This window comes from Truncatella angustata (genome assembly GCF_020726525.1).
Source record: "Truncatella angustata strain MPI-SDFR-AT-0073 chromosome Unknown BKA67scaffold_4, whole genome shotgun sequence".
Taxonomy (NCBI): domain Eukaryota; kingdom Fungi; phylum Ascomycota; class Sordariomycetes; order Amphisphaeriales; family Sporocadaceae; genus Truncatella; species Truncatella angustata.
In genome coordinates, this window is record NW_025763384.1 from 3,919,527 (window position 1) to 3,931,556 (window position 12,030).

General features: G+C 45.2%; 4 protein-coding genes across 4 annotated transcripts; 3 read left to right on the forward strand and 1 right to left on the reverse strand.

The window, feature by feature from the left end:
- The first annotated feature begins 269 nt into the window (after positions 1–269).
- BKA67DRAFT_566634 (uncharacterized protein) lies at positions 270–2,469 on the forward strand. The gene is given in 7 exon segments (XM_046102905.1): positions 270–462; positions 479–482; positions 586–853; positions 914–1,357; positions 1,436–1,906; positions 1,970–2,155; positions 2,222–2,469. 5 exon segments carry the CDS (start codon positions 706–708, stop codon positions 2,347–2,349), a joined length of 1,377 nt encoding a protein of 458 aa, XP_045959191.1. The 5' UTR covers positions 270–462; positions 479–482; positions 586–705; the 3' UTR covers positions 2,350–2,469.
- Positions 2,470–4,787: 2,318 nt separating this feature from the next.
- On the reverse strand, positions 4,788–5,892 carry BKA67DRAFT_566638 (uncharacterized protein; the record flags this gene model as incomplete). Its single annotated transcript, XM_046102906.1, has 3 exons — positions 4,788–4,992; positions 5,046–5,362; positions 5,468–5,892. Coding segments are annotated over 3 exons (892 nt in total), but the record flags the coding sequence as incomplete, so codon positions are not given.
- Positions 5,893–5,997: 105 nt separating this feature from the next.
- BKA67DRAFT_566641 (uncharacterized protein) lies at positions 5,998–7,355 on the forward strand. The gene is made up of 2 exons (XM_046102907.1): positions 5,998–6,906; positions 6,966–7,355. The coding sequence occupies exons 1-2, from the start codon at positions 6,180–6,182 to the stop codon at positions 7,280–7,282; spliced, it is 1,044 nt and encodes a 347-aa protein (XP_045959193.1). The 5' UTR covers positions 5,998–6,179; the 3' UTR covers positions 7,283–7,355.
- Positions 7,356–8,640: 1,285 nt separating this feature from the next.
- BKA67DRAFT_566643 (Alpha/Beta hydrolase protein) lies at positions 8,641–10,847 on the forward strand. The gene has a single exon (XM_046102908.1). The coding sequence runs from the start codon at positions 9,038–9,040 to the stop codon at positions 10,637–10,639; it is 1,602 nt and encodes a 533-aa protein (XP_045959194.1). The 5' UTR covers positions 8,641–9,037; the 3' UTR covers positions 10,640–10,847.
- Positions 10,848–12,030: the final 1,183 nt, after the last annotated feature.

The following is a 12,030-nucleotide window of genomic DNA, read 5'->3' on the forward strand; positions in this document are numbered from 1 at the left end:
TGGCGAGTATAACGGGTTTCACACTTTGATAATCTGTCAGGAACAAAAAGCGACGAAAACGCTGTCAACATCTCACAATATTCATGCGGGTCTAGTATAGAGTGGTACTCAGCACAAGGTCGTTCAAATATAAAGTGTGCTAAGTTCATCTTTTGAGGCTCACGGGAGTCGTCGGGAACCTTGCCGGATTAGGTTAGAATGCCGATAAATATCCTTGAGCTCCACTACTTCGCTGATGTAGGGAAACATGAATTGTCATTTTCGGATGACACCTCTAGGAATTCCAACCTTTGCACACGGCAGCGATCATGCCACAACGCCAATATACTCGACTCACAACTTGGTAGCACGTACGTGTCGATCATTTACGGTCACTACGTCGGTTCGGACTTTACACCCTACGTCATACGCATGTTTATGTTCATCTAAGCCTCTCCAGAATGGCTCGGAAAGACCCTAACAGTATGTGTGTTCCAGCCATGTCCCATCACAGGAGCCGCTAATAATGATATGTCCCCGTCTAGCATGGTATCCATACTCTTGGCCCTAAATCTTCAAGACGGACAACTAACGTCTGGACTGTAGTAACACGTGCAGGCGGCGAAAGGTCAAGTGTAGGGAGTTTCTCACAGAAATCACACCGATCCCCATCCGAGTTGACCTCGACTGAATTATAGACATTTATCCATCCACTCAACCAAGCTAATGATAGTATATACCTATGTAGGTGATGGTGTCACTCCTGAATGTGGAAATTGTGCCAAGCTGCAACTGCGTTGTGAACAGCCAACTGTTGATTATCGCTTCTTGATTCATACCAACAATGCCAACAATGCAAAAGGATACAGTCCGTGTAAGGGAATGGCCGAACTATCACGAGCATTTCAAGCCTGGGCGCTAATTACAGGAAAAGCATCAGTGGCCAGTCCCCGCCGAGAGCAAGCACTTTTTCCGCAAAGCCGTGGCGATCCTTCGGGTTCTACGGCTCTTCGACTCCGGCAAGCGGCCAACTTATCACGGCAGTCCCCGAGACTTTCTCTGGAGGAGCCGATCATCGCTCTGATATTCTCCCACTACATTAAGATCATCGCTCCATGGTACGACCTTACTGATGCGACCAACACTTTCAACGATGTAGTCACAGCGCGTGCTCTCGACTTTCCGATATTGTTTCGAGCCATCATTGCCATGTCTAGCAGTCACTGGTTCAAAACAACAGGTCATGCGCAGGAAATCGCCTTCGCATTCTATGCCGCATGTGTCGAGGATCTGCTACAAGCTCTAGCCAATTCTTCTAACTTCCAAGGAGAGTATCTAGCAGCGGCTTGCCTATTGCAGCTCTACGAGATCCTGAATGGTATGGTGTCATCTCCCATCTGCTCGTGTGTTCCTGTCGCGCGCGTTTGGTTCTTTATTTCTAACTGTGACTCTCTAGAGGACGACATGCCTAATCCTCACTGTCATCTTTCCGGTGCCTATTCATTCTCGACTGCTGTTGCCATCGACTTCTCGACCTGGGATCTATCACAAGCGGGTTTCTGGAACTACATGAGGGAAGAGATCACTGTTGGTTTAGCTTCAAGTCGCAACCGGATGGTGCGTATCGGCAAGGACTTCAGACAGCTGCGAGATATGATGACGAGTAAAGGCATTGGTGACGATATGCGGGCAAATTTGATTACCTATATCCTCGCCGAGGCTTTAAACTTGTACTGCGCGTTCGAGGAATACGAAGATGCAGAGGAGCAACCGGAACGAGGCGATGATCTAAATACTACATGGAAGAGACTCTCGTCGGATCTTGAACAATGGACTGAGAATCTACCAGCAACTTTCCAGCCCTATTCCACGGCTCCCAAGCCAGGCAATGTTTTTCCATCGGCATGGATGCAGAGGCCATGGCATGGTGAGCTCTCCCCCAGAGGTTCAACAACCGGATCGCTTCGCTCACTGAACATCTCTTCCACAGTTTGCGCATTGCAATATGCTGCAATAGCCAAGATTCTGCTTATTTTGTCTGCTCCGCAAGATGGGTTCGACGGTAATCGCCGACGGGAGGAGGAAATCCAATTCCTCACAACAAATGTTTGCGGGCTAGCATACACGACTGGAGACCTATCGGCGGCACTTAACAGCTTTGGTCCACTGATATTCTGTAAATCTTACTCCACTTGTCGTACATTTCGTGTAATTTCCGTGTCAAAGAACTGACTGATGCTAGGCGGTCAATTCCTCACGATGAAACACCACCGCGCTGCACTAGAGACGATGCTTAACAGCTATTCGCAATCCACTGGATATCCGATAAACTGTCGAGTCAAACAGCTTAGAGACCGGTGGGCTCGATAGGACCGAAGAGGAATTATAACATTATTAACTTCAAACTTATTTATCCACTTAGTAAATTATACTCAAGCTAGCTTTTCATTACTTTAAACTAAGTATAATATATTATAATTACTTTAAAAAGCTTTATATTTTTATTATTATATATTAAATTAAATGTTAATTGTTACTTTATATATATATTATAAATAACGTTATTATTTAAATAAATTAAATAAAAGTAATAAAAGATAAAGATTTTAAAAATAAAAATTTATATTTATTAAATAAAAATAATGTTTAAATATATATTATATTATTATTAATTACTTATTTCTTTAATTTAAATTATAACCTTTTATTATTATATTTTATTTATATATAAATATATCTTATATTAATAAGAATTAACTTAATTATAATTATATTAATTATAAACGTTAAATTAATAATTTTAATAATAATATATATATTTTATTTTAATTGTAATTTTTAATTAGTTAACTTATATATTTAACTCTTTAAAATAACCTTAATATATATTTTATAAACGCGGCGTATATATTATTTAAACCTTTCTTAATATTTAAATATATATATTTAACGTCCTCTAAGTTTAAACTGTATATAATTTATTTTTAATATAATTATACTTTTAAAATAAAATCTTTTAATAATTATTATATAATCTTAAATATATATTCAATATTTTTATTCTTATAAATTAAATATAATATTGTTGGAATATATTATTCGCGGACTCGTACGACGGTTGACTACGTAGTATAGGTAGTCACGCGGCGTGCTAGCAGTAAGCCACCACAGCCACGATGTGGCTGTCGGCAGCCAGCAGCCGTACGGGTGAACCCCTATCTATAGACCACGTACGAGGGGAAGAATCCCTTCTTCTCCTTCGTACGATAGCGCTGAATAGATCTATTTGTCGCCCAAACTGTACGGAAAGAATTGAATGGAGAAGCCATTCCATAAATATAATTATAAAGTTAAAATTTTAAATAAGATATGTATTTATAATTAATAATATATTAATAATTAACATTATTATTATTAAATACGCCGTAGGACTCTAAGTCCCTCGGTACCTCTCCGAATTATACCGTACGGTAAACCTTGCCTTAAGGGCTGGACAAAACCCGTACGCTTCGTGTGCTCTACGCTCTAATAGCGTCTACGTTATGGTGTCTATAATGCGACGTTAGTTCTCACCTAACCAATGTAACTACCCCTGAAAAGACTGGCTATCCCCTATATAGGATAGTCTCCCCGTTTGTAATAGCCACCGAACTAGAACCTTCGACACTTCCGGGATTAACGTAGCCGCGGCGAGGTCGCGGCGTGTATCAAGTCTTACCGGAGCTATAAAGCTCCTTAGGCGTGCTATTATGTTTCGATGAAAAAATTTGAAAAGAAGTCAAAAGAACGGTAACTCTACGAAATCGCGATTAATTAACACGCCGAGCACGGCAATCGAATCCTTACTATCGACTCCCGTTATTTACGTTTACGCATCTACGTCGCGACGTAGACGCAACGTGATGGCGGCGCCGATGGCAATTGACGAAGGGCGGGGCGGACTCGATCAGAGTTTTCACCACCCCCAAGCAAACGAGAGCACCCACGCCCCGACTAACGCGGGCGCAACGGAGAAACAGCGAAAAAGCAGCGAAGCGAACGCGGATGAGGCTACCGGTAGCGAACTACAACTTGTCGAATCAATGATAAACAGCTTGGTTACCCCCGAAAAGACTGGTGAATTAGCGGAGCTAATGGGCCGATGGTATTAGCTCCGCTCCCTCGAGGATGGGAGCCGTACGGCTAGCAAGGAAGATATGACTAAAGCTCTAGCCGGGCTATAACAAGTGATCTTACAATCCGTACAATCTGTACAAGTAGCTCTTACGGAGAAGAAGAACCCGACGGATACGACTTGGGCTAAAGTCGCAGCGGGTACGCAGCTAGGACACAACGGGGTCGACCCGTGGAAGCAAGCGGTAATCGTTCCGGCGAGCCGCGAAAGAGAGGTAGTAGTAAAAGGAATCCAAGGAGACCAGCTAAAGAACAGGTCTACTACCGAAGTCTTAAAGGTAGTAAATAAAGCCCGTGGCGTTAGCGATGCGATAGCGGTCCGCAAGTTATATAGCGGCGATACGGTAGTTACGTTTAAACATGGGACTATCCAAGCGGCTACTACTAACCAGCAATGGGTAAGCAGCGCCTTTAGAGAGAAGGCACTACTTACCCGCCGGGAGGTAGCAGTACTCGCGAAAGGCATACCAGCAATAATTATTAAGAAGTATAGAATTAAATTATAATATTAATTTTTTTTTACAGTTGATATATTTATGTTTATTAAAATAAAAAGTTAATTATATCAAGTTTAAGTTAATTATTACTTTAGAACTTTATATTATTAATAAAATACATATACCTTAAATAACTTATAATGTATAATTTTATACTTAATTAATATTATAACTAGTAAAGTAATATAACCAGCTATATAAGGCTAGAGTTTGCGATGTCTTTTTGAACAAGATTATAAAGAAATACACTGAATTTTGTCTTCTTTAATGCCCGGTTATGCTTTACCATCTGGATTGCACCCTCTAGATGTCTTTTAGTCGAAGTAATATCGCCGATCAAAATCTATGATCTATTAGTCGCCTGTCAAGTAAATCAAGAAATACGATTGTAATTACTTCGTCTTGCGCTAGGAATATAGCTAATGTAACGATTGAATCACTAATCGAAGATCGCATCCCCAAAGCTGATATGGCCTCTATTAATGACCGCGCACAAGAGACTTTATATTGAAGAGCAAGTTGAATAAAGTATAGCTCCTCGTGCGGTAGACATTGCGATAGGTGGCGGCATGTCACCAGGAAAAGACCATCTAGAGAGCTAGCATGGGTAGCGGCAAGTTGTACGAACTGTCTGTTGAGGTGCTGTGTATGATCTCCCGGATGGTTGATCTTACTGCGTTGTAGATCTGAACACGGTACAACATTTTGCATGTCCATGTTAGGTTAGTCGCTGAATACTTGCTTGTTGAGACGGTCATGAAAAGTCGTGGACTTGCGAGATGTATCGACTTATTCTGGCGGGGGAGGATGCTACTTACAGTAGTTGAGGAGAAAATCTTCCATCGGGTTGAGAGGCCTAGCGAAACTTGCGAAGGGATCTCTCCGATAGGACTCTAGGAGGCTAATAGGACTTGATATGACGGCTATCTCTACCTTAGTAGTCGCTTTGTTGAATGGTTGCCTTCCATCTTCCGAATTACTACTAGCTTTCAGGGCCTGGTAATTGACGAGTCTCTCTCGCCTCGCCTTGGCATGTGCTGTCCGGGCTGCATGCGAGTGAACACGGCGGTGCATTTCAGCCGATGCTACTCTAGGGAGTCCAAGGCGGGATGAATGGACGAACTGGATTTCACCTCTGTTGTCGGACATGGTGGTCGTGGTATAAGCGTCTGAATGATAACTATCCGCTAGGAATTTCATCACGAGTTGACGAGATGCAATCCCATATGAATCTTTAGCCATTGTACGAACGGTGTGGACGGACCTTAATAGAGCTGGGAAGGGTTTAGCATTTGTCAGCGGCGAAAGTTGCTGCCAAGACTTGCTCTTTCCAAATGCAGCGTCGGCTATTTCTTACCCTTGCGTAGGTATAGGTGGTTGGGTATCTAGTGGGTCCCTCCTACACGTATAAGACATATATAAAATGCTTTGCTTCTCGAGGAAATAGGAAGTTCCTAGATTGATCTCGTACCAAGTCAGACCCCCTTCGATTCAGCTTCATTCTAGCTACTTACACGTCCCTTCTTCGTCATGTCTGACCCCAAAACCGCAATTCCCAAGGGCTCTTGGGTCCTTGTTACCGGTATCACCGGTCATATAGCAGCACATACAACTAAATTGTTTCTCGAACGTGGCTTCAGAGTCCGCGGCACGGTGAGAAATGTAAAAAGCGCGGCATGGCTCACTCAAGATATCTTCAAGTCGTTCGCTGACCGTGGTGATCTCGAGCTCGTCCATGTCCCAGACCTCGGTGCCGAACATGCTTTTGACGAAGCGATCAAGGGGGTCTCTGCAATAGCTCATATTGCATCGGTCCTCTCCTGGTCTCACAACCCTAACGAAGTCATTCTACCAGTGGTCAACAGCGTAAATTCGATTCTCAAAGCTGCGCTAGACGAGCCCTCGGTAAAGTCAATCGTTTACACTAGTTCCATCGCCGCCGCAGTGGATATCACTCCAGGAGTGACTGCCCACGCGGGACCAGACACCTGGAACAACAGAGCCGTCGAAATTGCTTGGGCTCCGCCGCCATACACCCAGGAACGCTGGCACATGATCTATCAGGCTAGCAAAGTCGAGGCAGAGAAGGCCCTGTGGGCTTTCGCCAAAACGAACAAGTCTCACTTTACCGTCAACGTCGTCAGCCCTGCAACTATACTTGGCGAGGGTCTTACCAAGAGACACTTGGAACTCCCATACCCATGGATAAAAAATCTATACGACGGAAATGAAGAAATCGGGGCCTTGTTCCAGGCGAGTAAGTAGCCCCGGCAATGATTAATTTTGACGGCTGACAAGTAACGTCGACATGTGTAGTCATCCACATTGACGTCAAGGATGTCGCGCTACTTCACGTTGCCGCAGTGTTAGACCGTGAATGTGATGGCGCACGGTTACAAGCCTGGGCTGAATACTGCAATATGAACGATATTCTCGCCATTTTGCGCAGGCTGTATCCGCGGCGAAAGTTCATGGATGACTTCCCAAATCAGACAAAGCTTAGTATTACAACCGATTACGATCAACAACTCGCCTTGCTCAAGAAATGGGGTGGTCAGGATAGATGGACTTCGCTAGAGCAGAGTGTTATAGACGAGGTGAAAGGTGTTGTTAATTGGTTCCCTAAGCAATGAAAAGAACATGGCGCCCGTACTTCTAGTATATAGGAATATTTCACATATTAGAAGTATGCATTTATTAGTTAAAGATTTTCGCGTTTACTCTTCCTTTATTATATACTTTTATAACTTTAAGTTTAACTTTAGTATTACCGTTTCTTATATTATTATTTTATGGCTTACTTATTTAAAGTTAATAATAATAAAGTTTAATTAATAAAATAATGACAGTTTCTACAGTTGACATAGAGGACTGTTGTAGTGAAGGTTTGGTGTGATGCACTGAAAGGAAGAGCCTAAATCTACTAGAGCATAGGATAGTGAATACGGTGCTCGCCTGAGCATGGGATCGTAAGTGTAACGCTCTAAGCGTGAAATGATAGTATAGGTGCTGTCAAGTAGTATATATAAGTCTGAGTCTACAAAAGAGAATATCGGTGTACAGAAAATGGGCATATACCCACTGGCTTGGTCACGTGATCACCACTTCCCAAGTTCGGTGATCCACGAGCTCGTCGCCTTAGACGGAGTGCTCCCCGTACACTGTGGCCATCTATAGTCATCTATATTGCCACACTATGGATAAGTGTTTTGGAGTATTCCGTCGGTCGAGAGCTCGTGACAAAGCCTGCCATTTCCTTTGCGTTGCAGGCGATGACGTGAATGTTTGTAGCTAATTTTGATACACGAAATGAGAGATCCGAGTACCTTCTAAGAGCAGATCATAACGAATATAATTCCCTCGGAATTATTGGATATGATGCGAATGTGTTACAGATGGGTAAAAAGGTGAAAAGTGAGGGGGGATATTAGGTTTACGGTTCAACGTTATCTTTCGGATGGATTATGCCTTGCCCAGACAGGTCTACCTGAAGTTCTATTTGTGCAGTCATTTTGAGAATTGATTTGATTATCCTGGACTATATTATGTGAAAACGGTCTGTTCCGCTTGCTTGATTCACACCCGCTGTGGATTGAATGAAGATATGACCCCACCGAAACTGAGGTTTGACTGATTGTATTAAATAGTAGTATTGACCCACATCTTGCCCTAACACCTCTCTTTGTCTTGCGGCTCGTACCGATAGCGAGAGCGACATAAGCGGGGCGTTACATAGTCGTTGATTAATTAATTCATTGCAGGGGGCAAAGGGGACCCTTTCGGCACTGCCCTTCTGCAGTCTAGTGGGTTTTGTTGCCTTCTTTCTTCCTTCAAGGGTGCGGGTGCTGGTGCTAAGGGTCTGAAACTACTAGAGTCGTTGCGTCAGAGGCCGCGTACTCCCCGGATTAGACCGCCGGTATGTAGATACCCTACAAGAAGCTGCTGCTAAAAGTCGAGACGGGACACTAGCAAAGGCACTACTGCCATACGTAGCGCCGAACCCAAAATTGCCGATTGACCTAAATTAAACCTATCCTAACCTAGCAATGACTTTGTTGGAAACCCATCTGTCCTAGAGTTTCTTCTCGAAGAAAGATGGCCCTCCCCCACCAAAACTTTAACTCCGAGTGTAAAACACGGCCATCTCGGTCGGCTCTAAACTTCAGTCACAGTCTCGACAGACGGGACGCGTAATTTAGAGTGGCATGAGGCGGCCAACGGTATGCAGTGGGTATACTGGTTATGGCTCGTGTTGGTTGAAGCTTTACGGATAATGGTCTATATAGCTGCTATGGTATTTCTTTCTTGCTTACTATGATCATAATCACAACTGTTATTCACTCACTAACATTCACTACACTCATTCAACACATCCGTAATCGTTAACCATGGTTCACTCTACATGCTCCTTGCTGTCGCTAGCCGCCAGCGCCGCAATGGCTCATGCGGCGGCTCCCCTATACCAGTCGCCCGTCAACATCCCCGGCTGGGGCAGTGTGCAGGGTACGGCTGCGCTTAACAGCTCCGTCGCCGAATATGTCGTTAACTGGGCCAATATCTCCTTCTTCGGCGGTATCCCCTTCGGCGCCTCTACAGAGGGCGCCAACCGCTTCGCGCCGCCTCAGCCCGCGTCCCCTTGGAATACAACGCTCGACGCCACCAGCTTCGGGCCCATCTGTCCGACCTCCAACATGCAGCTCAAGCAGTACAGCATGAGCGAGGACTGCCTAAGTGTCAACATTTGGACGCCCGCTACGTCCGCCGATGAGAAGCTGCCCGTCGCTTTCTGGAGCTACGGTGATGGTACAGCCCCGCCCCAGACCGGGTTCAATGGCGCCGGCGTTGCCTCCAAAGGCATCATCTTCGTGTCTTACAACTACCGCAACGGTGTGCTTGGCTTTTTGGCCGACTCACGCCTGCCCGAGACCTCCGACAGCAACGCTACAGGTAACTGGGGCGTTCTGGATCAGTTCGCCGCCGTCAAGTGGGTCCATGAGAACATTGCTGCCTTCGGTGGTGACCCGGACCACATCACCGTTCTCGGACAGTCCTTCGGCTCGGCTGCTACTTACCACATTGTCAACAGCAACTTGACCACTGGACTGGGCATAGTCGGCGCCATCTCCGAGTCCGGCGTGCGCTCGCCCAACGATGTCATGACCAGTGAAATCGCCCTCTCGTACGACACCATGGAAGCTGCCGAGGCCATCGGTGCTGACGCGCTTGCGGCCATCAACGCGACCACCATCGAGGAGGCCCGCGCTGTCACATATGAGACCATTCTCGCCAACACCGGCAGCCAGGACCAGCAGATTAAGCCCGTCCTTGACTACTACGCCATCCCGGACAAGTACATTGTCACCATTCGTGACGGTGCCGCCAACAAGGTTCCTTACATCACGGGCAACAACGCCGACGAGTACGGTGTGACCGACACCTTTACCACGACCGTGGCCGACTTCACCTCCTACGTTCAGGGCAACACCGGAAACACATCTGCCGCCTTCCTCGCAGCCTACCCGGCCAACAATGATACCCAAGCCTCGCAATCCCAGATCGCCTTCGTACGAGATCAGAGCACCGTCAGCAGCTGGCAGGCCATGAGCGGATTCGGCGAATCGTCCGGCGAGCTCACCTACACCTACTTCTGGAACTACGCCCCTCCTAATGACGGTAGCGCGTCGCACGGCTCCGAGATCCCTTACGCTCTGGGTAACCTCTGGGCCCAGCCGGGTGTCAACTATACCTCTGAGGACTACTACATTGCCAACGTTCTGAGCAGCTACTGGGCCAACTTCATCAAGACCAGCGACCCTAACACCGGCAGCTCTTATAACAACGGCTCCCTTCCCGCCACCTGGAACGCCAACTCTCAAACCGAGAAGACTACATTCAAGGTTGGCGCCGAGTATAAGAACATTGGCGTTGCCGCCTCCGAGGCGAGAATCCAAGCTTTCCTAGAGTGGTTCGCTATCACCCCTGCTATCTAAGCGCTAACCTATTATTAAATGTACGATGAACTTTACTAAAGTTTTAATTTCGTACGATTAGTTATTAAAAAGATAAGGGGCATAGTTTATTAAAAATCCGCGAATTAACTTTTTTAACCTTTTTAAGTTTAATTTATATAATATATATATTAAACAAAAAGACTCTATTTTATTATTTTAAATATATTTTTAAAAGAGTTATATAATATGTAAATTTAAGCTCGTCCTGTCAGTGCATTATACCAGACCTTCACTACAACAGTGCTCTTTATCAACTTCCGAAACTGTCATAACCTACCATAACAAGAGACGCGTATTAGGGCTTTTTTGGGCCTGAAAATTCTTCTCATGAACGGGGAGTCTCGAATATCGCGTTAGACTGTATCACAAACCAATCTTGAACCAGGAAAGAGCATGGTCTGCCCGGAGCTCTGTCGCTTGGTCGCTTGCGCTCCTCGTTCTTGTAATTAACCACTTGTTCCCTATGCATTCTCCACTGGACAGCCGCCTATGTTGTCGATGGTCACCGAGGATGAGAAGCTGATCTGCCGGCTCTTTCCTGATTATCTGCGAAGCGAACGAACCATGGAAACAGGTTCCTGGGTCTAGGCTTTGGTCACGACCTCCAAAAGACACAAAGAAGCATTGTTACTCGACGATGGGTTTGCAAATCGTGTGTCAAGCAGATGCGTATTAAAGTAGGCGCGTACGAGTCTAATAGTATTAATAACATGAAAAATCATCTCTTCGAGGAGCATAAGATAAGAGCTCTAACTGTGAGAGTAAAGGTCCACTAGGGAGGAGAGCTGACGAGATCGAGGGCCGGAAGAATGGCCGTTCGCTGCTATCGAGATTATCTATACAAAAGTCTATTTAATAGGCCTTAGGGCTTGATGCGTCCAAAGACCGAGGACGCGACATTACGAACTGATTAATTAAGCGGTTTGACAAGCAAGTCTTATAGACACTCCTGGTTCAATAGATCACTAAGGAAACAAACCATTCGTAATGGCGGAAGGCGAAGAACTACGCCGCATATTCGATTACCTCAATCCAGCTATCAGAATCTAGCAACCTCACCTATCTGGTAGCTTAGTCCGCGCGAAGATCTATCATTTAGCAATATCAACAAAGCATGAGGAAAGAAGTAAATGTCCTCTAGGCATGCCCAGGTCTGATCCATATCTCGTTTAATGGCTGGACTGCTCGCAACCGTGTGCCGTTATATAGTATCGCGTGTTGCTTCCGGGACATACGGGGCAAACCAAAAAAGATCACGATTGGTGTTCCCGAGCTCGCTAATCGGCATACCGGCAAGTATATTACACAGGAAGGTTTACAGGTTAGTGGATCGTTTCCACTGGTTAAAGGGATGCCATTTTCAGCTACCA